Genomic DNA, 26,381 nt, shown 5'->3' on the forward strand with positions numbered 1-26,381 from the left:
TCTTTGTCTAAGACTCAGTTAAAAAGCTTGACCTTCTAGACTACAGGATCCCCTACAGGATTCCTTCCCCCTTTAGACAGTTCTGGGCCATGTAAGTGGACTAGGGAGAAATGTGAGGGATGTATGAACAGGCTAGAAAAATGTGTAGATTGTTCAGAGAGGTTTACCCCAAAAAGGCCTCGTGAGGAGATCCCTTGTGTTGTACCCACAGTAACAACATACCAGAGGACCTCAGGCCCTCTCCATGAGGAGGTATTCGATCTTTCAGACCCTGAAGAGGTTCCTCCTGACCCTTTTGCACAGCACCCTTATGCACAGGACCCTTATGTACAGAGGGATGATATTTTTGATGATCCTCGTGATCACACCCCCGAAGTGGGGAGATGACCAACCTGCTGGTGAGAACCCACCATGGCTATCCCCGACTCCAACCCCGGACCAGGATGCCATTGGCCTTGACTCTCCATCATCTCCCCCTGTGCGTCAGGCTTTGCCTGTGGACAACCAAGGGCCGGGAAGGAGGTATGTGATGAATTGCGGGCCGGGAATAAGAAAGGCTGATTAAAGAAAGGGAGGGCGGAGCTTGTAGCTACCTTGGAGACACTTCCTGTTTATGTCACCTGCACTCAGGTACTTTGTTCTAACCAGGGTTGCGGAATCCTCTGTGTTTTTGTTGTTGCCAGGGGACAGCCCAGGTGTATGAGGAGGAGAGTAGCCGTTATGAATGGGCCTACTGAGCTGGAGTCCAGATATTGAGAATTGTTTGACATTATAAAATGTGCCGTTGCGCTACATGAGTTTTATTAGTTTGACGCGGTGACCGGCAAATGAAGAGTCGTTTTTAGTATGAGAAGAGGGAAGACTGCGAGCCGGCCGGAGAAACCAGCAAGAGCCTAATGACCGAGTGTTCGGGGGCTGGCGTAGGCTTTCCCGAGGCTTCGTCGTAACATTGCCTCTTTGAAGTAAGAAGAAGCGAAGCAGTACGACGGGTCTCCAACGTTGGGAGGCTCGTTGTGTGAAGCGAATCACATTCGCTGAAGAGGAAAGGGGAGGAGTCAAGCGACGGAGCTGTGGGGAGGAGGAGTTGGCTGAGCAGCGTATAACAGCGGATTACGCTGACAAGCTCCCGAAAGCTGTTTAATCATCTACGAGAAGCTACGAGGAGAGAGAGTAAAGGGGAGGAGCTAAGTGAAGGAGCGCTGAGTAAGACAAGCCGACAGGCCAAATACCCTGACAGCCTTCCTAGAGGTGGTGGTTGTTTCGCCGTGAGCATAACGAGAGAAAAGAGGAGAGAAGTAATCAGGAGTGAACGAGGTTGACATATTGTTGCTGAACGTTCTTGGGGAAATGACTTGGGGAATTTCTATCTTAAAAAAATCCACAGCAACTAACTTGCTTTAAGCTTGAGATTACCAGACAGGAGAGGCAACGAAAAGGTCTTGAAATGAAAGTCTGAAGCAGTCGTCTGCCATGTACCAGATAAAGGGAAACGTTGTCGATTCACCACAATTCACTGCCACTAGCAGAACTGGTTAAAATGTGTTTTCCCTCTTCAACCTGATGATCTAATACCAATGATGCTGAGAGAGTGAAGGGTGTGTCATATCGTTATTAAAAGAGGTCAGAAGCTACGTTTGACTATCGGAGGGCAAATCCTTTACATGTGACTTTATGCCCTTGGCCAACGGTTTTCACATACCCAAGTTTTGTCGGATGGAATTTTAGGATTAAAGAGGACAGAAAACGTCATTGATTCATTCAGGAAGAGACTACTGCTACAAATATCCTTTTTCTTGGAAAGATTTTAAGGAACCTGTTTTAAAATGAAAGTTTTACTCAACCAAAGAACCGTGTGTGCGATCTCTTATTCCCAATAGGTGACATTTGGTGGCAGCAGTGGGATAAGAGAGAACACCATGGAGGACCTAATTAAAACCCTGAGTGAAGGGCAACATCTGCTGCAACAAGCATTATAACTACAGAGCCAGCAGGCTCAAGCAGATAGACAGGCTTTTCAGCAGGCTCTGCAAGTACAACAGGCCCAACTGTTAGAAGCTACTAACTTTCGGAATCACCCACAAGTACCAACTTTGTCTTGCAGAAATATGCTATGGGCGAGGATCCTGCTAATTGTTTTGTTCATTTTGAGCGAGTAGCTAGGAATGCTCAGTGGCCGCCCAAGAGGTGGTGCCACTACATCACCCCCTTGATGACGGGGGAAATGCAGAGCACCTACCAAGCTGTTAATCCTACACGGGAGACGAATTAACCTGTTTTAAAATTAAAGGTTTACTCAACCAAAGAACCGTGTGTGCGATCTCTTATTCCCACTAGGTGACACTCCCCGTGTGCGGCAGGCCTCGCCTGTGGACAACCAAATGGTGTTTAATGCCATTCTTAGGGAGGTGGCAGAGCACTTCCAGATAGCCACACAGGAGGCTGTTATAGACACAGATTTTGTGGAGGACATTTTAAAAGAGAAGCCTCCGGCTAGCCAAGCTATTCCCCTTCGCAATTCCATCAAGAGGCATATGGCCCCCTCTTTATTGACACCCTCTCAGACTAGAGCTGTTAATCCCAGGGTGGAGAAGCTATTTCGGCCCTCCCCAACCGATCCCCCTATATATCAGAGGTCATGCTACACCAGACTTTATAGTGGTCACGACTACGAAAAGGGCGGGGTCCCCTTGTGTACAGGCTGGTCGCCGCCAGACAAAGAGTGTAAAATGTTATATGCTTTGGGAAAAAGAATCACCACTGCTGCGTCTATCTCTATGTGCATAGCCAATAATACCATTCTATTGGCTAGTGCCTACTAGCAATTGTATCGGAGGCCAAACAAGTCAATCACAAGAACCTCAAGAATACCTTGGATGCTGCTGAAAAAGCTAGTCGCTCCCTGGCACAAGGTACCTTTTTAAAGCATCATGCCTGGCTGAGAAAACTCTGGGTTTAAACCCGAGACTCAGGCATCATTGATTAACAAACCCGTGGAAGATTCCAATCTGTTTGGAAAAGCGGTGGTCGAGGCACTGGAGACTGCCAAAAAGGACCATGAGACCCTCAACTCCTTGAACCAAATTACTCAAAGACCTTTTCAACAAAGATGGGGAAGTTCTTGCTGCTCCTTTTGCGGGCAATCCTATCAACGTTCCCCCCCATAACCAGTATGGCTCAGGGAACAATTGGTCTTCGGTACAAGGTTTCAACACCTTCACTGCTTACCCTCTCAGAGGACAACGTCGGGGAAAGGGAAGGGGTTGCAAATCCACCCCTAGAGGCTCCCTGGCCTCTGGCCAAAAATGACTCTCAAATCCGGGTCCCCTTTCATACCTCCCCGGTCGGGGGACGATTAACATCATTCCGGCATGCATGGGAGGGGATCACATCGGACCAGTGGGTGTTCAAGACCATCACCCATGGGTACTGTATAGAGCTCATCCAGCCACCTCAGTACAGACCCCCAAGAACCAGGCGCCTGGCACCGAAACACCTCCAGATCCTGCTACAAGAGGTCAAGATCCTGCAGGAAAAGGACGCTATTGAAGTCATCCCATTCTACAGGTAAACAAGGGTATTTATTCAGTGTACTTCCTTGTACCCAAAAAGGATCTAACCATGCACCTTGTTCTAGACTTGCGCCCAGTGAACAAGTTTGTCAAACCCCAAAAGTTTCATATGGTGACGCTGCAAGAAGTAATTCCTCTTCTCATGAAGGGGGATTACATGGCAACATTGGACATGAGAGATGCATACTTTCATATGTCAATGTTGCCGGCACACAGAAAGTACCTAAGGTTCATGATAGAGGGCAAGCACTATCAGTTCAAGATCCTTCCCTTTGGCATTGCCTCAGCCCCAAGGGTATTCACAAAGGTACTGGCAGTGGCGGTGGCTCACCTGCGCAGGCAATCCATCCCAGTATATCCGTACCTCGACGACTGGCTCATAACAGGGGACTCCTATGAAACATGCTTAGCAAACACTCAAAGGACGATCAACCTTTTATTCAGTCTGGGATTCTCCATAAACGAAAAGAAATTCAGCCTCAACCCCAGCCAAGTCAAGCAGTTTCTAGGGGCTCTTATTCAGACAGAAGACGGACTCATCTTCCCCTCCAATGAGAGGGTTCATAACATGCTGTTTCAGATCCCTCAGTATGTAGCCAGTTGCGAGGTGATGGTACGCAAGGCCATGCGACTGCTAGGTAAGATGGCGTCCTGCATTTACTTGGTTCCTAACGCTGTTTGCGCATGCGCCCCATGCAAGAGTGGCTAAACAGCCAATGGTGTCAGTCCAGCGGACTATGGGATGATCTAATGGTTGTCTCGGTAGCCCTCGTTCTCTCTCTGAAGTGGTGGTCGAGGAAAAACCTCTTGAAGGGAAAAGCCTTCAACACCCCTGCAGTAGAAGTCACTATCACGACGGGCGCATCCCTCATGGGTTGGGGGGGCTCACCTTCTTCATCAGACAGCGCTCAGGGATGGCCTCCAGCAGTAGCTTCCAACCCCATAAACCTGTTGGAGCTACTAGAGGTGTTCAAAGCACTGGAAGCCTTTCAGACGCAGCTACAGGGAAAGACAGTGCTGGTCCTCATGGACAGCACAACAGCCATGTACTACCTGAACAAGCAGGGGGGGGGCACTCATTCTTCAGGGCTGTCAAAACTATCTCAGAACATTTGAAAGTGGGCTCTCAAACACAAGATGTTTCTATTGTCTCAACACGGTCCAGGGGAACTCAATCTTCTGGGAGACGTGCTCAGCCGAGACGTCCCACTGCCCTTAGAATATGAATGGCGACTACACAAAGACATTGTCTCCAACGTTTTCTCAGAATGGGGTTTCCCAGAGATCGACTTGTTTGCAACTCTGGAAAACTCACAATGCCCAAATTACGCCTCCAGGTACCCTCAGAACCAATCCAAGGGGAACGGTCTGTGGATAACATGGTCAGGGAGATTTAGTTACGCTTTTCTTAACTCCCCTACTCAACAAGATTGTGCACAAGATGTACCAGGAACCTGTTACCATGATTCTGGTGGCCCCGTTATGGGCACACCAACCCTGGTTCTCCCATTTGATGGAAATGTCTCTCTTTCCTTCAATGAAACTGCCCTGCCCTTATAACATGTTGTCTCAGGACAGGGGGGAAATGCTCCGTCCATGCCTGCAAACTCTCAACTTAGCGGCCTGGCTCCTGAAATCTTAGAAGTTGGGCATCTTCATCTTCCTCAGAGATGCATGGATATACTCAGAGAAGAGGGGAAACCTAACACCAGACAGACATTGCTACTCCAATAAATGGTAATGCTTTGTCATATGGTGTAATATGAAGGGCATCAATCCCATTGAATGTTCCTCTACACATATTGTTTTATACCTGACTCGTCTGCTGGACTCAGGTCTTTTATTTAATTCACTGAAAGTTCACTTAGTTGCACTTTCAGCCTACACTACGTCCCAGCAAAAAGTTTCTTGGTGGAAGATCCCAGTGATTAAATCTTTTATGGAAGGGGTTAAAAGAATGTATCCTCCCATTTCCAACCCGGCTCCCGGATGGGACCTAAATGTGGTGCTAACCAGACTTTTGGGGTCTCCCTTTGAACCTTTGCACAAAGCAAGCCTAAAAGCACTCACTTATAAGACAGCCTTCCTAGTGGCAGTCACTTCAGTACGAAGAGTTAGTTTACTACAGGCCCTTTCTATTCTAGACCCTTTTGTCACAATTCATAGAGATAAGGTAGTTCTGCGCACTCCCCCAAGGTTTGCGCCTATATTCATTTCAAGGTTCCATGTGAACCAGTCTTAAGAACTGCTTACATTGTTCCAGAACCCTACCAATGTGGCAGAAAAAAGCCTACACACACTAAATGTGCGCAGTGCAGTCATGTACTATCTGGAAAGAACTAGACCACTAAGGAAAACAAACCAGTTTTTCGTTTCAGTGGCAGCTGCTAGAGAAGGGGACTCTGTCTCTAAATCAGCCATCTCTAAATGGATTGTTAACTGCATCACTCTCTGCTACAAACTTGCCAAGAGAGAACTGCCCTTCAAGCCTAGAGCACACTCTACTCAAGGCATGGGGGCTTCCATAGCATTCATTGCAAATGTTCCTCTCGAGTCCATTTGCAAAGTGGCTACCTGGAGTTCTGTACACACCTTTACAAAACACTATTGCCTAGACACTCACTCTAGGTCTGATTCTCAGGTGGGACAAGCAGTACTAAGGCATCTTTTCACTACTATTCCTTCTCACATCCCACCTCCAACTCCGGGTACTGCTCGCTAGTCTATGCACAGCATGTGATTCTAAGCAGATTAACAATCATCAGAAGACATGCATTACTTACCGCAATAGCATTTCTGATGATTGTATCTGCTTAGATTCAGATGCGCCCACCCTTCTTCCCCGCTCGGATCGAAGGAACATAGACGTCTTACTACTTCTCTCTTTCTGTACTCGCTCACGATAGTCATAAGGCTGCCTCACGACAGAAAAAATACAATCGGAGGGACCTCGACGCGTGAGGCTTTCTGGGTACACTACACGTCAAGTTAGGGATAGTGTTACAGACACACCTATGCTGTCGTCCCCTTTCGATCCTCGAAAGACAAGATGCAATATTCTGCGGTTACCACTAGATGTCGGACTATATGCACAGCTTGTGAATCTAAGCAGATACAATCATCAGAAATGCTAATATGGGAAGTAATGCATGTCTTTTGTCTTATTTATATTTTAACGTGTGTTTGCAGGATAGGCTCCCTCTTCGTCTGGGATTAAAAAAAAAACATCTTCCAGTTTCTAGTTACTTTGGAGCAAATTGTGTTTGTGTTGCATTTGGTGGTTTTAACATTTTTATCTTTTTGCGCATGTGCAAATCTAATATGTATCATTTCTAAACAAAAAGTAACACTGAAAGTAACATAGCCCATTCATAATTAACTACACTGGATACATATGAAATTGCAGCATCGCACTCGGATCGCTGCACCCCAGTCATCAATATGGCGCCCGCAACATGAACCCCTCATGCTCGTGGGGACCTTTCCTGACCACACCAACGTTCCCCCTTTAGTTAATACTTTAACAGATAATCATCTTCTTGGGGAATCACCTGGGTCCCAAAATTGGCATAATTCTTTGCTGGAACAACCCAACTTGTTCCCCCACCATTTCTGCAATCTACCCAACCCCCAAACAATTATCATGACTTGATGGAGGACACAAAACAGCTTCAGTCTGAGTACCCATATGAGATGACATGGTAGTTATTCTAGCCTTGGACACATACATGGTCATCATGGCAGATGCTTTCGGTATCTGGGCAGAACAACATCGTAAGAACATTTCACAGGAACAGAAAAGAATACGAAAAAAGACAAAAATGGGCAACAGGATTTTCACAGCGAGGCTCATTCAAGATGGTACCCAAGAGAAGGAAGACTCCATGAATCACTTGTAATGCCTGCCTCATTTTCCATAATCATTCTAAGCTTATGTAAGGCTGTGATAGTCTGTTATAGGGTATCATTCTCTGTGTCATTGGGAGGCACAAATGTGCAGCAAGTACTCGCAACCTTATGACATACTCCCCCCTCCATTGCTGTCAGGAGGTCAAGTGTGTACTTATTCTGCAAAGTCATTAGCATAAGTGTCTGTAACTCTTTTTTGATGGCACTAAACGCTGACTCAAACATTTTGACAAATAGTAAAAGTTCATATCTGGTCAGCTGGAGCCACTTGGCATTCAATGTGGCTTGGATGCCAGGTGCCAGAAGAGAATTGAAGAAAGTTGCAGGATGGCTAAACAGATGGTACTGATCAGGACTGTCCATTAAAGCTTTTGATGAGGCATCCTGGTGCATTGGAATAGTTTCTGATTCCCTTTGTCGAAGAAAGTCATTGGTTTGTCCATATGCATTGATGAAGGGGACGCAAGTGGCACAGGGGACAAAGGGGGCACAGATGTAAGCTTGGGCATTGTATGGGCCAGAACCAAGTACTCCTCAGGTATGATGGAGAATGGCACATGAAGGGTGGAGAAGTTACACACACCTCGCCAGGCTGGAGGCAACTACCTGTATGCATTTGTTCCACAGGTCCAGAAAATGTCCAGAATGGCGTCTGTGTCTCCAGCCAGATCAGCGATGTGAAGCATGCGACTGCAGTTCCCATTTGTGCCATCGTCCTTAAAACATAAAGCAAAAATGAGTAAGTGTCTGTATCTTAACGGATTTTTCTGGCTCCTTGAGCCACATCGGATGCTGCAAGTAATTTCTCCATGCAGTCCCACATTCTTGATTTATTCGTGCCACCCCTTCTTCTGAGAATTCCCATAGTCCTCCAGCTCTGCAACTCTTCCCCCCTTGCTCCCATCAATCTTTAGAAAGAATAGTCCCTTCTAGACGCAGTTGGGCTCTCTGGATACACCATATATTTGTCTACTCTTCACGATTGGCAACTGAACAGTCTTCAGTGATAGGAAAGATTGATGCTGTGACTGATAGCCCTGTGCAGGGTCTGAGGGCAGTTTAAAGGGCAATGTGCACTAGACATAGTGCATCTGCTACCTCTACCTCTTTCAGAATAAACACCTTAGGGATGACAGAAGCATGAAGGATGAGAGAGAAGATTTGGCAATATCCGGATCTCTCTCTCCCAACCTTCCTCATATGGCTATACCATGTTATCTGCTGCACAACCATGTACATTTGTAGTGGGTTCTAATTCATCATTCCCCTTGTTTGAAAAATCAATATCAACATTTCTTTTTTGTCTCCATACTATCTCTTCGAATTCCACAAAGCTAGATACATTTAAACCTTCGGTATTTACACTGGTTTCCATCTTTAGACACAATGACACTTGTGTATAGGCGCGTTATAAATATCATATCATGAGGATCATAATTTATTTTCTTAAACAAAATATTGAATTTCCGGATCTCTATTCGCACCCCACTTTGCACCGGACTGAATGGTGGAACCTTAGGGCATACTTAACTCTGTGCCTTTTCCTGCACCAGTGGAGGGGTGCCGGTATCCCTTCGATTATCACTGAGACGTATCCAGTTCTTGTTGCCCTCCACCTGCACAGCAGTCAGAGTTGCGTAGATTATGCGGTGAGGCCCATGGAAGCGCTGTTCGTTCCAGCGATGCACAAAGGTGCAGACAAAGATGCAGTCTCCCAAGGGCAGCTGTGTCATACGTGGATCATTGGCTTCCTCACTGTTTTCTCCTGTAGTCTTTTGGTGAGAAGACACAACCTGTGAAGATATAATCTTAACACTTTTGTTAAAGCCCTAAGGTAGTGATTTCTGTGATGAAGGCATTAAAAAAAGTGGGTTCCATTGTTGGATTTTACAACCTCATAAATTCCCCACTGTGGAAATGCCTCTCATACCAGAAATGTTGCTGCTGATTTAACATCAGGGTGTATGCAGGAAACAACCTCAAGCCACCGGGAGAATAAACATGTGACAACAATCAAATAACAATAGTTACTACACCTCGTAATCATATCCACGAAGTCGATATGGAGCTCCCCGAAAATCCCAGAGTGCCTATGCAAGATTCCCTTTACCGACTTTACTGTGTTTCCAGGATTCAATTCTTTGCACACTGCACAGTTCAGTACACATCTACTTACCTGTTCCTGTAGATTCGGGATAAACCACTCTTCCTGGAGCTCTGCTGGGATTTGTCGGTGAGAAGTATGCAACGGGTAATGTAGTTGCTCTACAGCCAAAAGAAACAGCTCTATGGGCATTACTTGCACTCGGGAGGATAGCTCAACGGCAACGTGCTTGCCTTGGAAGCAAGATGACATGGAGCAACATGGGTTCGATCCCCGGGTCCGCGCTTAGAAACCTCTGGGTATTAAGCGCGTTATAAATAACCTATCCACGACCTTCCACGTCAGCTGCTGTCTCCACAACAAATCCGCTGGTGAGTGAGCACATCCTCTCTTCTTCCAGAGCTCCTGTTCTTTTCTAGAGCAGAGGTATTCAAACTGTGGGGCTCTCCCCCCTTGGGGGGAGGGTGGTGCAGCTGCATTCCCATGTGGAGGCGGGGGGGCATGAGACCTCATCCTAAAAGTGAAAACAAAAATGTTTTTGGGGTGTTTTTTTGTTTGTTTTTTTTGGAAGTAAGAACAAGCAGGACTGTGGGAGCCCTGGGCAGGTATGACGGGAGTAATCAAAGATCCATGATCTACAATAGAAACCAAAAAATGCTGCATCTGTTTCACTGTGACTGGCTGAGGCGTATTATGAACTGCGGTGGCTCTTGACGTTATTACCTTCCATCCTGCATGCAATATTACTTGCCCCAAATATACTACCTCTGTTGGCAGTACTGTCATTTCTCTTTATCCACTTTATACCCCATCTCCGCGAGCAGGGTGCGGAGCGTAAAGGAGTCTCCTTGACACTGCTCCTCTGAGGTGTTACAAACCAACAGATGGTTCACGTACTGAATTACGGCACTGGACACATGTAAATTCCCCAAATCCATTAGAACCACTGTGTTAATGACACTTATATTCACAGTACTCCTGGGGCAACCTTGTGTGCTCGAATCACGATACATAAACGCTGTGATGTACTGAGAACGGTGGTCACAATCAACAAAAATGGACCAGCAGGACAGGAATGCGCCGGAAGCTCGATAACGTGAGGAATCGCGGGTACGGACGAGGAAAGAAAATAAGAGGATGAACATTTGAAAGAGAATTTCTGAAAACAATTGCTGGAAATTGATAGCAGCATAGGTAGATGAAGGAATCTGAACCATCTGATTAACCTATTCTCCTGATGTGTGATACAAAGAGCAAATGACCTCCCTTGAAGAAATAGAAATTGGAGCTTTTTCCACCATAATATGCTTAGAGATGACCATTTTGAGTTGTTACTCACCCTATTTGTTGTTAATGGTAACAAGGAAACTCCCCATATTTGGTCCTGACGAAGGTTGCGAGAGTAAAGGGGCGAAGATTGGTGACGTCCTGAAAGACAACAGAAACACGTGCAGACTTATGTCTGTGTGACTAGGAGCACATAGACGGAACCATCAGATCATTTGGTGGAAGACTTATATCATTGTGGAAATTGGAATTTGTGGCTAATCATTAATAGGCCACATAATATATGTTATTGATTTGAAAAAATGAAAATGGAATGAATGGTAGGAGCGATTCAGTATGAGTTGAATATGAAGGTATTTGTTTGTTTAGATGTTTTAAAAACAGTATTTTATATAATTTTGATATGATAAAAGATTTTTGAATTCAATATTTAGCATTTATTGGCATTTCTAAATAGATAAATGTATTGAGTTGGTTATTCCCTGTCCTGTTGGTCCATTTTTGTTGATTGTGAGTATGTGAAGCCTGGAGGACCAAGGACTTAAATCAGGCACCCCTTGTGTTTATAAATACTGAGAATGGTGGTGTAAGCGAACAGAGAAAAGCGCATTTTTTAAATTGATCACTGTGAAGTGAGTTGACCCAGTAGGGATGTTACAGAGAATGGTGGCAGGTTTCATTACCATGGGAAAGTCTGCCGCAATAATATTATTGAGGGGGCACAAATCCTGGACCATCCTCCAACTGGACTTCTTTGCTTTCTTCACAGGATACATAGCCATATTGAATGGGGACACAGAAGGCTGTATTATGCCCTGCTTCAACAATGCCATAATTGTCTCATGATTCCCTTCATCTGCCTCCCTACATCCCTCTCCCACTGATTCTGCTGAACCTTCACCAGTACCCTGTGGAGTCCCGCAAGGCTCTTGTGTGTCCCCGACACTCTATAATATATTCACAAAACCCCTGTTTGATATCCTTGACTATCTGGGTGTCACGTATACCAATTACGCGGACGACACCCAGATACTCATTCCTATCTCGGGGAACTATGAAACAGACAGCAAAACCCTTAATGAAATCTACTCAGTAATTCAAGCATGGATGGCACATCATGGACTCTGTCTCAATGACGAAAAAACCGAGTTGATCATCCTTGGCACTCACGCCAAACTCAAAAATCTCAATCCCGCATTTAAATCCTTCACCATAGATGGCAATCTCATCCCCGTGTCAAATAACACCAAAACCCTTGGGGTTTACATCGATGCCACCTTATCCTTCTCCAAACAAACTAATGCAGTAGCATCATCAGCCGCTTACACCTGCAAGCTGATCACTGCATGTAGGCCGTTCATCTCCTCACCCAATTGCATTACTCTTGCTAGAGCATTAGTCCTATCCAAGATAGACTATTGTAATGCCCTTTACTTAGGCACTAGCTACAAAAATATCAACAAACTGCAAGTAATTCAAAATAATGCCATCAGAGCTGCCCTCAACATCCCCAAAAAGATGCACATCTCGGAGACCAGACGCAAACTACGTTGGCTTCCAGTCAAGCACAGAATATCCCTTAAAACTCTGGCCCTTACACATAAAGCCAGGGCCAACCTTGCACCAGCCTGCCTCACCAACCAACTTACACCTCACACTTCTTCAAGACCACTTAGAGCAGCACAAGCTAACACTATGTCCATACCGAGATTTAAACTTCATAACTCGGGTGGTGCTAGCTTCCCTGTACAAGCCTCTAAATTATGGAACACAATACCTGCGCTTTTGCGAGCAGAACCTTCATTTAACCTATTTAAACATAACACTAAGTGTTGGCTTCACAACGTGGACTCTATGACAGCCTAACCGCCTGATCCCAGCATGATCGACTGTCACTGGCACACTTTTGTAATTAATGTACTTACACTAGACTATGTATATATGCATTTGCATGACTAAGTTTGTACCCACCTGTAACTGCAATGTAACGTAACCCTTATTGACTGCTTTCAATTGCAACTGTAACCAGATCTAATTTATGCGCCCGTATGCCCCTGGGTCTGGCTGCGCTTTATAAATAAATAATTACAAATAGACATGGGGTACTGGTTACCCGCTGTAATATCGCACCAGATTTAAATTTTATCCTCACCGCTCCACCACTCTTTAACATCCCCACTTCATGAGGATTGGTGCTCCACAAATGGTCTGGTACCTTTCCCAAATCCTCCTTCCGATATGGCGATTTATTTTGAACGATGAGCATGGTCTGTGGTACTTCCCTTTGCTCGATAGCTATCTGGCAAGGCACCCCAATTTCAAACACCATCTCTCCTGTGTCTACGGTGTCTTCGAACAATTGCTCATCGGAAACGCCCCTTAGCGATAAGGTCGGATTGATGCACAGAACTGTGCGCCACTCTCCACCTTCCTCATCTGTGCCTTAGAAAACCACCTGTTCTTCTTGATCACTATCGACTCTAGATCTAGAAGAATTGTAACTATAGTGCCTGGTGTTACTTCTGCAGCACATCAGGCCAGAATAAAAACTTAATTGTTACCCGCCATGTCTGATTTTTGATCCCCGGGACCCAACTTAACAAAACCATCACCCCATAAAGAAACAAATCTGAATGTACAGGAACCCCCTAGTCGCACTGTCACTGCAATATGCATGAAAATGTGCTGTCTCTCTTACCGGATACAAAGCTGGAGTTGAGCATACTATACCTTCTGCAGCTTACTAAGGAGTTCTCTTCCCAAAATATTTGGTGGGGTATCTGTATAATACAACAAAAGGCAGATACATTTTGAGTACCTACCTAAATGTGAAGATCTTCAGTAAAAGGAACCGACTGGATATCCCAAGGGAATCACTGTGTGTCCATTGTTTGTCTGACAAGGGGAACTCACCTTCCCTAATGCAAGATTTAATTGCCCTGTGTTGACCATGAATGAGAATGTTCGATCACCTACCTGCACACTTATCCAGGGTTCCTCCTCCGGATCGGAGGTGGGGGAAAGTGATGAGAGTCAAGAGGACGATGAAAAAGATTGGGAAACAGTATAACAGGTAGAATGGACTCCATGGGGGTAGTGGCTTAGGCCCCGCCCAACAACTGTTTCAGTAGCCAGAGGGAAGAAGAGACCAAGGAAACAGGGACATGGGAAGAAGGGGACTCAATTTCCATTGATACAGAAGGGGATATGGAGGTCACAGTACGGGCTCTGGCCACACATGGATTCACCGTTAGTTACACCCCACCCCTGTCTAATATTAGGTTAGTGATGAGATTAGGAGACTATAAACCCTTACACATTGCAGAACAAGCCCCCACTTCTAAATTTAGAATAAGGCTACTTCATCGGTCCCTCTGTACCTCCGAGACAGAGGATGATGCGCCTTCTGTGTCAGTTTGACACCGGGCCAAATTCCCCTGCTGAAGGGTTCTGGTTAATTTCCACCATATTGATACTTACCCCCTTTTTTTTCTGTGACTCTGCTTAAACCAGCTCGTCTGGGATGCCTTCAGCTTGCCCTTGGCTCGACTGCCCCTCCGTACAGCTAAGAAGGATCTCTGCACAGCTGTTAGGACACTGCTTACGCAGAACAGCCTGCGCCGCTCTGTCTTTCTCTCAGCTTCCCTTGCAACCTACCTCCCTCATCGTTTACTTCCGCCTATGACTTATAAAGATTCCCATTGCTTCCCAAAGCTATGTCTGTGCTCAGGAAATACTATAATAATAACTTTTTCACAACATGGATGAAGAGCTGTAGGGTGTTGAGAATGATATGGCATAATACCTATCCTCGTTAAGGCTATACATTTTCTGCTTGTTTGGTTGTCCTAGTCTAATATTATTATGGCTGACCTTTTTGGGATGACTTGAATCATGTCAGTATGTTTATATGTTGTTGCATTGTGCTTGGTTGGCTGTTGATCTCTGTGCTTTCGTATTGTGCGTGGGTGGCTGTTGATCTCACTGCTTTGATGCTACCTTTGTCAACAGTATAAATAAACCATCTTGTGACATAATTGCATCTGGAGTTCTAGCATTTTGGAGGTTATATAAATCTAAATATATAGCAGCATTCTGGCCAAGGGGATTGTTTTAGTATGATTAGGAACACAGTTAAAGCAGAAAACGTTTTTAATGAAATAAGCATTTGCTGACAAAGATTTCTCACTCCAGAAGATACCATATGGTCTCAGCCCATCCCAGTACGTGCTTTGATATCTCCAAGGCTCCTAGTTTCTCACCAGCAGAGGGTGGCCATCAAAACAAAAGATAATTACAGACAGCCTTCTTCTCAGGGAAGTAGGACATGGGCAAACTAAGACAGCAGAGAAGTTTTTGTTTATAAAAGAACCTTTGCCTCATTTCTGAGGTGCCCTGCATTGGTATGCTTAGCTTCACAGTATATCAATGCCTGTGTGATCAATACACTCAGGATCGACTAGAAAAATTGGATGGTGGATACTCCTCTAGAGAGAAAGCCCAACTGGATCTCATCAGAAGTCTTGAAGGCCTCCAATCTCCAACTGGGATTCAGCTACAAATGGACTGTGAGCCTTCCTATTCGTTAAGGTATTTGTTAGACATGTTGACACATCAAAATTCCTTTGAATAGGTGAAGACATCTGATCCACGAGGGAGGGAGACCCTTCTAACTTTCATGGGCCCAGTAGTGAGACCCCCGGGAAGATCATTGGAACTTTACTGTACTTGTGGGCCAAGGGACCAGAACCAAGAGACCAGGACGCCTAAGTACCTAGAGGTGGCTGTGCAGCTTGCGGGGGAAGTGCAGAAAAAGAACTCCAGGCCTGGTGATCCCAAACATCCTAAAGTCCAGAGACATTATCTCTGGCACTTGCTGTTGCTCAGCAAACCGCAGAAGCACTATAAGCCGATTTTGAGACATTAAGCCAAATCAAACCGCAATCTAGCTGCAAGACTGCTTCATGCGCCTAACTGCCATCTAAGTCCAGAGTTACTGCTGTGCATGTGTCAAGCTGCTAAAGAAAGCCAGCTGAGCTACCTGTTTCTAAACTATCCACACATCTTCAAGCCGTTCATCATTTTAATGCATCTGGACCAAATCTTCTGCTTCATTAGAAACCCGTCTTCTGTAAAGAGAACTTGTTGGATTGATGTCCTTTGCCAGACATACTAGGCACTCAAACTCCCTGACTTAGTTTGCCACAATTGACTGGTTAAGTCTCATTTCCCTACCTTACCTGAGGCATTTAAGTGACTATCTGCTTTTCGCTTTTAGATAATTTTGCCTATTTATTTCCCTCCTGCAAAAGTTCCTGTAGCAGTATATGTAAAGTAGCTAATCTGCACTTACTGTGTATATACTTTACAGGGGCAGATGCTAGTGTGTTTAATAATTTTGTATGTGTTTTAATAAATACTGTAATTTTATTAAAACTTTGTTTGGTCCGACTGAATAACCTCTGCGCTAAATTGGTCTGTAAGTTTGTACAAAGTAAATAGAAGGCTGTAGACTCTTCTAGTCACCACATGATTTAGTCACATACCTGCAAACAAATAAGCAAAGGCCACGTACGGGAAGGTGATAACAAGTACAAATGGATAATTCCATAATGTTGCATGAAATCCTCTGATTTTGTAATGCGTAACGTGATATTGGTAATGAAAAAAGTAGGTCAGACGCGCACCCTAGCTCCCAGTCAAAAATTCTTAATGCAAATAGTAACTGGGATAAATCCCAACAACATGCAGTAGTAACAGGGTTGAATCCCATGATGCAGTAATAACAGGGAGGGTTGAATCCCATGTGTTGCAGTTCCAATTCTTCTGTTGATTTTCTCCTCCTAATACTTTCCTGTCTCAAACATTCTTCAGGGAGGCTGTAACCTATTCAGGTGCTGCTAATTGGTTTCTGATTTCAGAATATTGGTAATGGTTCCGATTTGTTAGTGACCTGACTTGAATTCCGTCAACGTTCCGACCTAGAACTCCTCTGCATGCTTAGTTGTATCTGCATTGACTCATGTGCCTATTTGCCAGAGGCAAACATTTCACTGTGTCTGCTGATAACAAATTAATGGCTGTGGATAACATACTTCATTTTTGTTATTACATCTTTTGAATGCTCCACTCTAGGAAATATATAAATTATTATAGAGTGACACTAGTCAACTTATAGTTAAAGGGAAACCTATCATCCATAGGAAATGCAAACATGATATGTTTAATAACCTTTTCAAGCATAGGAAGGATCAGCTCACTCTTCCTTGTCAGTCCCCCAGTATCCCCATCTCATTCTTCCTCATCACAGTCTCCCACTATCCCCATCTTACTTTTCCTTGTCACCATCCGCCACCACACCCACCTCACTCTTCCTCATTAGAGTGCTCCACTACCCTCTTCTCTCTTCCTCTTCACAGTTACCTAAAAACCCCAGCTCACTCTTTCTGATCGGTCCCCTGCTACCCCAGCTCACTCTTCCTCGTCATTCCCCACCTAACCCCACCTCGCTCTTCCTTGTAATAGTCCCTGCTACCCTATCTCAATCTTCCTTGTCTCAGTCCGCCACTAACCTCCCCTCACTCTTGTTTCAGTCCCTCACTACCCCACCCAACTCTTACTCATCACAGTCCCCCACTACCCCACTTTACTCTTCAGTGTTACAGTACCACAATAGTAATCACTAGCATTACCTCCACATTCCTCTTTCTTGTCCCAGTACCTTTTTTTTAATCATATCTGTACCATCGCCTCCATCTTCCTCATCCCAGTAACCAATAATAATCCATGTCATTACTCCCACATCCCTCTCCCTCGTACCAGTACACAATTAGTAATCCATACTTATCGAGTGGACACAAAAAATGTAATACTTGATGAACCAGATTTTGCAAAGCTGAAAAACAGATATTGATAACAAATAATAAATGATATGCCATCTGTTATGTTATCAGAAATAAAGGCAGAATTAAAGGTGATGGGAGATATAGTGTAACAAAACCCTTGAAATTCAGTGAAAAAACGTTATTTGAAGTGATGGTAAATTGTCGGTTTAACACAACAAAACACACACACACACGCACGCACGCGCACACTCTAATTGTACATGCATTTGTTTAGGGGCATATACATTTATCAAAAATGCCATGGCCACATATAATTAAATTATGCAACTACACATTCATTAAAAAAAACGATCACTTTCATGGGTTGTAGACCGTACTGAGCAGTTACACCTACTTTCTTTGCTTTTGCTTTTTCAATGAAATTATGAATAATAAACACATTATTTTGTGTATGTTGCAGAAAGATGATTATCCTGATGTTCCGTGGTCGTTAAGGTCCCGTATTCTTTACGAAATTGCACTGGGAGTTAATTTTCTTCACAACATGAACCCTCCACTGCTGCACCATGATTTAAAAACCCAAAACATTTTGATGGACAGTGAATTCCATGTGAAGGTAAGAATTAATTTGTAGCTTTTCATTTGCCTACGTTCTGTGTTTTGTGCCGTGCCTGCATTAAGAATTAATTTGTAGCTTTTCATTTGCCATGCCTGCATATATCTTCATTTTATCGGTTGATATCCCACATTGTAACAGTTTTCTTTTAGCACAGGGTTTGGTCCATCTGAACTCTATGCGATAGACATGCCAGTGATGGTACAAATACATGTGATCATCACCCAACTTTGGTCCACCACTTACTTTGTTGCGTCAATAGAAGCAACAAAATTGAGTTCTTCCTCCCTGGGTTCAGTTGTAGCTTAAAGGCTTTGCTGATGGATGGTGCAAGTGGCACAGACTGCATGGAGAACAGAGGTGATTTGGTAGACTCAGAGTAACCGAGGGCTGCTTTTTTCTGCATTTATTTTCACGGGCAGGTACCCTCTTGTGAGAATCCCTTAAACATGATCCTTGCTTTCCCACCTCTGGAAGGTGCTGTGTAAGAGGGGCCACAGGAAGATGAAATGTATGCCTTGGGACTAGTTAGCACTGCATATGCTTCTGCTATTCCATAGTTCGCAAAGCACAAGCCTTGCTTTTTTATAACCCATACATCTTTTTGTTTTAATCAAACCTTTGTTTTAAAATGATAACAGAAACAGAACACATATAATATTGTTTGATTGGATATCATCAGAGGATTTCAGTAAAAATCTACAACAAAGCAGCAAAGAAAGACACAAGTGGGTACACATCGGTCAGCATAATGAATATCAGGTGAAATCAAATAATAATACTCCTTAACCCTCCCCCTCCCACCTGCCTTCTGAAATGTTGAGAGGCAACCCTGTGCATTATAAACTCTTCTCTCCAGGGACATACATCTGAGTCATGAACAATCTGCTGAGCCCCACATTGCTGCAATGGTCATTTTCCTCAGCCCGATTGTTACAGCTAAAAACACTTGTTCATACTTTGTGAACACAGCCTCTCCCCAGATTCCAAGCAATGTTAATTGCGGGTCTTTAGGCACCTGAGAACCCAGTACCGCTGTCAGCCTGCCAATGCATTTCGCCCAATAGACTTGAATCTGCTTGCATTCCCATAATATGTGGAAAAAGATACCACCCGTTCTCCAGCATCACAATAAAAATACCTGACTCCTCCACAGACATTTCAAAGCTATATTCTGAAACTACCTCTAAAGAAGTGAATACAATTGCACTACATAACACACGCTCGGTAACATGCAAAACAGTTAATACATGGTTTTCTCAAAAACTACAAAAACAAAGTTGAGAAACGAAAATGCTTCAAGATCTGGAAAAACACTAATTGCACTTAGGACAAGGAGGAATATATCAGAACAGCAAAACTCTACAAAACCGCAATCACGTATGCCAAGAAAGTTATGTACGACAGCAGAACTGTCAATGTAGAACATGACTCCTGTGAATTATTCAAAATCTTAAAAGAACTAGAACACCCATGCACTGAAAAGAGGGAGGGGCCTACCAAAGATGTTGCATGGTGTACCATGATTGAGAAAGCTATGGGTGAGAAATTGAGAAAGATTAAAGACAATATTACACAAAAAAGAAAAGCATTAAACATGACGGAAATACTTACCCCAGAAGCCTATCACTACCACAGACTATGTCAGAAATGGAAATGACAGATATTGTGAGCAAACTGAAACCCACAAGATGCAAGGGCGATGTATGCCGAGCAAAAAGGATCAAGGCCTGCCTACCTTCACTGATATGCACAATCAAAAAATGGGTTAATCTCTCCTTCAAGGAGAACTGTGTACCCACAGAATTAAAAAATGCATGGATTACTCCCCTCCCTAAAAAGCCTCAACTGGACCCCTTGTTGGCCAGCAACTACAGACCATTATGAAAACATAATTCTTGCTAAAAAAAATCCTTGACAGAGTGGCGTATGAGCAGATTTTAGATCTGGCTAAGAAGGTCATTTTAATTAAATGCTAGTCTGGGTTTAGACCAGGTTATGCAACGGAGACAGCACTATTAGCCTTAAAATTCTCTATTCTTCAGTATATTGAAAAAGGACAACTTGCCATACTCATGCTGTTGGATTTATCGGCCGCATTTGACTTGGTCGATCATCCCCTTTTGATCGACAGATAGCAAAGTGTCGCAAACTTCTCATTTGAAGCTGCAGCATGGGTTAAATCCTTTCTCGATGAGAGACAAGTGAGAGTTTGCAGCGTGGATATGGAGGCCGACCCAGAGCGCTTACTCTGTAGTCCCACAGGGGGCCTGTATCTCGCAATCCTTGTATATTATCTTTACTGTCCTCTATTCAATCTGCTTGAGGAGAGGGGAATTTGTTTCACTAACTACGCAGATGACACCCAATGCGTAATTCCCCTCTCAGAAGCATACACTGACAATGTCGTCAAGATTAATGAGGCATACAAAGTGATATAGACGTGGATGATACAGAATGAATTGGCACTAAATGATGGAAAGACCGAATTAATGGTAGTGTGCTTCCCAAGCAGAATTCTGAAGCTAGACACAGCATCAACACATGCAGCTGGCTGCAGAATATCAACACAACCGAAAGTTAAGACTTTGGGAGTTATTTTAGATCACACTTTAAATATGCGGGCTCAGGTGAATAACTTTATCTCTACCTTGGTGTACTATATCAAACTTCTGTCACTGTTTTATTTTTTTTATTTTTTTATTTTTACTTCTGTCACAGTTATGCCATCGTAGGCACCAAAATTGACTACTGTGGTAGTCTATTGGTTGGCATTAGCAAAGGGGACTGCGCCAGACTGGAAATTATAAAGAACGGTGCTGTCAGAGCTGTGGTAGGTTTTAACAGAAGAGCATTTGTGTCCGAAGCCAGAAAAAAGCTGCATTGGCTGCCGATAGAGACGAGAATTTCTTTTTGCCAACTATCTATCACTTAAAACTGCCTCTCTGGCAAGAACCCCTCTTATCGTTCAGAAAGTCTAAGAAAAAAACCTGAGATTAGTTCCTTGATATCTAACAAGGACAATCTCCTTGTGGCGCCCAGGGCTAAGCTTACCATGGTCATTAAAGGTGGGTTTTTGCGGCTGCTCCTATAGCTTGCAACTCGATCCTACCAGATCTCAGGAAGATCGAATCCAAAGAACTTTTCAAATGGTGCTTGAAGACTTTCATGTTCAGATAATGTTTATCTGTAGACAGTATTGTTACTGATGGGTGATCGACCTCAGCTATGTCTTGTCCATATGTTTTTTTTTTGAGCGGCCATATGCCCCCGGTCCACTGGTGTATGGCACACATGTATAAACTATAATACACTCTTGCACCATATCTGCTAGGGTACATTTCCCGCATTCCTCCCAGCCTCTAAAGTGTCTAATTTTAAGTATCTCTGGTAGGTGTGACTTATTGCAGAGGGGTTGATCCAGGGTCAACCTAGTCCTCACCCACCCATCCTATGTGTTTGTTTGCTTCTGACCATACCTGCCAAGTGGGTTGTATCATTTGTGGGAGGGCAGTCTTCCCTTTCCAACCTCTATAAAGCACTTGAATAGGCAGCATCCCTCTCATCCATCACTTTTATATTGTAATGTCGGGTAGCCTGAAGTCTCCATGCAGCCAGTCATTCACCACTCCCAGTTGTGCGACCCAGTAATATCGCTGGAGATCGGGCAGACCTATTCTTCCTTCCCAAACAGAGTGTTGTAGTGTTCTTAAGGCAATACGTGGCTGACTTGATTGCCTGTGGTCAAGCTCGATTCCTGCACTCTCCCTCCACCTCAGTCGAGGCTGTGGGAAGTGGACATGGAGTCAGAAGTCATGTTTTATGATAATATGCACCCCAGGAGGTGACCTAGCACTTGGGACAGCCTTCCTGAGTGTTTGCGCCCATTATCATAATTTAACCAATGCAGCCAGGAAATGAGTGGAGTTCTTTGGACTCAAAGAGATACCATTCTAATGCATTACTCAGAAATATGCAATTGACCATGAGGGTAGTAGGTTCATTTATTTTTAATATCACATCTGTCTTCTACAAGCTCTAATTTGCCTTGCACATGCCATAACAAAAGCCACTAAAAAATAGCAAATAACCATACATAAGAAAAGAACTGCTATGTGAGCGAAGAACATGGAAATCTAGAAAAGGACAAGTGATCATTTTAGTTTAGCAGCTTGAGTGACCTGGGATTTATACTATATTGAGCTATGCTATGGAGTGGTGTAACATACCAAATGCCTTTAGTCTCAAAATGCACACAGCAAGACTTCCATATTTAAGTCATGCTTTAGGGCAAGATGTGCTGCACATAAACCAACCATGGCTTCCTGTCCAGTGGGACCTGCTTATCTCTCTCTCGCCTCTGCTCTGGGATCTGTGACCGATCTCTCCCCAGCCCCCACGACCTGAGTCTGCTGATTGCTGTGCAAACCTCCTTTTCTCCCTTAATCCAGCCTGCGTTTTATATGTAACAGAGGAATCAGACCTATGCGTCACACCCGCCATTTGGGAGATTAGAGCTTGCCGCTTAGAGTGTTGCCTTGTCTGTTGAACATACAACATTCCTATGTACAAACTTATAAGACAGGTGTTGTCTGTGTCCACTGATTGTCTCCACTATAGTAACTGGGCTTCCGTTCAGTGAATGGGTAACACGTGTCACTTGCTTCCACACAACTTCAAACTGCATTATATTAACTGGGCTTCTGAAGGGGTAATGCATGTCACTTGCTTGTACACACTTTTAACTGTGCGCGTGTATTTGGTGTATATTTTGTGCTTCCTGTCCTTTGACTGCTTAACAGATCTGAATGGTGTAAAAAGCGTCTCTTGACCTTGCTACGTGCTGTTTAAGACAGGAAGTTGCCACTTGCGGTTAGGTTTCTTTGCTGGAGGGGGAAGCTGCTATTTCCTGGCCTCTTGCAACGTATATTTCTGGTGCTTGTTAATCTGCTTAGAATCACATGCTGTGCATATGGTCCGACATCCATTGGTAACTGCGGAGTATTGCATCTTTGCCTTTCTTGGACCGAAAGGGGACGTCGACTTAGGCGTGTCTGTAACACTATCCCTATCGTGACGTGTAGTGTACCCAAAATCCCTCACGCGTCGAGGTTCCTCAGATTGTTTTTTTTTTACCCAGATTACTGGACGCCCTATTGCGGAGCTCTTTCGTAAGAGACATTGTTATCACCTTGTTATCAACTTTGTCGATTATTCCCTTAAAGTCATTTCGATGGTGGTTCCTGGACTACGCCGAAGACTGCAGTGAACTTTTGACGCCTACGATCTGGCGGCGGAGCCGTCCCTGTGGCCGGGCCCTCTGGCCGGCCTACACAGTAGGGAGAGTGGGGTCGGGGGGGCCATATCCTTTTAGCTATGTCTCTTCTCTTTCCCCCTCTTTACCCTCTAGGTCTGGTCATCGCCGTTATTGCCTTTTACTATGTAAAGGACACCATTTAGGGTTTGCCCCTCTTGCAGCGCCAGATATCCTTGTAAGGAGGAGCACTCTAAGTGCAATAATTGTCTATCCCTTGACCACGACGAAGCGCGGTGCACAGCCTGTAAACTCCTGCGCCCTAAAACGCTTAAGGAGCGCTGCGCTAAGCTGTCGGCGGCCTACTGCATGTCGCGGGCTGGATCGTCTTCCCCCACCGCCGCACCCGCCGAAAGTGACGGGGGTACTAGTGGTGACCAGGTATCCGTGTTGGATACCATCGACCTCATGACGGACACTCCTAGATCCGCCACGCCTGTCCCTGACCCCGCTAGGCCTGACGCGAGTCATGCCATGAGGATAACACCGGGTGACAGGGGCGTACAATACCGAAGCCACACTAAACACACAATCCCAACCCCGGTTTTGACGGTACCGTCGAAACAGGCGTGAACGCCAACAGGACCGCAGAAAATTTCAACGGGATCCTCTGATCTTCAAGATCAACAGCCTTCTCCGCATCCGCAGCAGTGTCTTGCGACTGGGCCTTCTAAACCAAAGGGCGCTACCTCCAAAACACATCTGGCCGTCGAAGTGCGCTTAGCTGACGCTCCGACGCCCCTGAAGGAGAAAAATCTACTGTTAGGCCTCCTAGTCAACTGGCAAATCGCTCGATTCACCGAACATCTCTGAAAGCATTGCTAGGATTGCTTCGGCAGTGGGGCTGAAGGAGAGGTCTAAAGAGACGACGAAGTGCAAGGAGCGGTCCGCGGACACGTCGAAAGACGCACCACAGTGCCCCGAGGACGAAGAGAGTCCTGTGCCTTTGTCTAGCTCTATTGGAGACATATTTCGGCACCATAGGGAGGAGAATCAACGTTTTCCACCCTTGGACCCTTCTGGTTCATCTAGATGGACCAGTGAAAAATTTGAAGGGTGTATGGACAGGTTGGAGAAGTTTGTCTCGTTTTCAGAGCAACCTACCCCCAAGAGACCTCGGGAGGAGCCCTCCCTCTGTGCCCGTTTCTAATTTTCTAGTAAAATTTGGACCTTCTCAGGAGGATTACACTTCCATCCACCCAGAAGGCGAGATCCAGATGGACACGTATCAGGACATTTAGGAGGAGGATACTAACTGCCTACAGAACTACACTATGTGTGACCAGGCGGATCCCACGGGAGACAGTCACCAGGTTGAGGCGGAACCATGGGCACTCCCTACTCACGACCAGGACCCTGATGTCCTATGTTTGGATTCCCCTCCCTCCACTCCAGCCCGCCAGGCTTCCCCAGTGGACGATCAGATGGCGTTCAACGCCATATTGAGAAAGGCGGCTGAATATTTTCAAATAGCCACCCAGGAGACTGAACAGGATTTGTGGAGGATATCCTCAAAGAAAATCACCCCTCCAGCCAAGCCATACCTCTTCTCATTTCCATCAAAAGGAGACTGGTTCCTTCCTTGATCACACCAGCCCAGACTAGGGCAGTAAATCCGAGGGTGGAGAAATGTTTTCGCTCATCGCCTACTGACCCTACATACATTAAGGGCCATGCCACCCTGATTCACTAGTGGTTACCACCACCTGAACACGGGCAGGGGTACCCCTTGCTACAGGAGAGGCGCCTCCTGATTAGGAGTCGAAGAGACTGTACGCCTTGGGAAAACGAATCACCACGGAAGCTGCCTTTTCCACGCGCATAGCAAACAACACTGCGTTGCTTGCTAGTTATGCCGATGTACAGTGGAATCTACTGCAGGAAGGTCTCCAAGAAATAGACTCAGGTGTGTAGAAACATGCCACAGGTGTCCAAAATCAACCCAGATGGTCCCAATGAGCACTGCAACAGCACAAAAGGACCACCCCTACACCCCACATCCCTTCCAACACTACCATGCTAGCAGTAGCAGTACTGGAGCTGGAGGCCCTGCATGCAGGCCTACTACTTGAAGAGGCAGGGAAACCGAGGATGCGGCAGAGGCGCTTCAGGAGGAGGAGTGCCATCATGGCCCAGCCAAAGCCCAATGTTCAGCAGGTTGCAGCCTGCAGGCATCAAACACTTCCACGCATACTGGCCATACCTTTCAATCTGAGCCAAAGCCAGATCCACACCCTGTACCGGCTAGACGGGGACACCATCACTACCATAGTGGACCTGATCCATGATGACCTGGTCAGTCTGATACATATCCGTACAGCCATCCCCCCCCTTGCTCAAGGTAGTGTCTGTGCTACACTTCCTAGCCACAGGCACATACCAACACACCGTGGGTGTACTGCATGGTATATCGCAACCCTGTTTTTCGCGTGTCCTGTTTCAGGTAATCGATGCACTCGTCACGTTGGAATCCACATTAGCCTACCCAGGACTGCTGACCAGGTGAATGCCACAAAAATTGCCTTCCTTGCCCTTGCAGGCATGCCAGACGTGATAGGTGCATTGGATTGCACACACATGGAGCTGGTGGCCGGGCATGCTGTGGAAGCAATCTACCGGAACAGAAAACTATATCACTCACTGAACGTATATATGGTGTGTGATGCCCGCCACCTCATCACCCACTGCTGTGCCAGATTCCCCGGTTCAACCCACCACTCCATGGTGCTGCGCAACT

General features: G+C 45.1%; 1 protein-coding gene across 2 annotated transcripts in view; it reads left to right on the forward strand.

Moving 5' to 3' along the window:
• The window catches only part of RIPK2 (receptor interacting serine/threonine kinase 2), a 610,101-nt gene that overhangs the window by 174,085 nt on the left and 409,635 nt on the right, over positions 1–26,381 (forward strand). For both annotated transcript variants that reach the window (XM_069621311.1, XM_069621312.1), the window contains exon 3: positions 18,175–18,330. In XM_069621311.1, coding sequence (XP_069477412.1) covers positions 18,175–18,330 — 156 coding nt within the window. The remainder of the gene's footprint in view (positions 1–18,174; positions 18,331–26,381) is intronic.

Source organism: Ambystoma mexicanum, chromosome 5q, assembly GCF_040938575.1.
Source record: "Ambystoma mexicanum isolate Mex_15411 chromosome 5q, UKY_AmexF1_1, whole genome shotgun sequence".
Lineage (NCBI taxonomy): Eukaryota > Metazoa > Chordata > Amphibia > Caudata > Ambystomatidae > Ambystoma > Ambystoma mexicanum.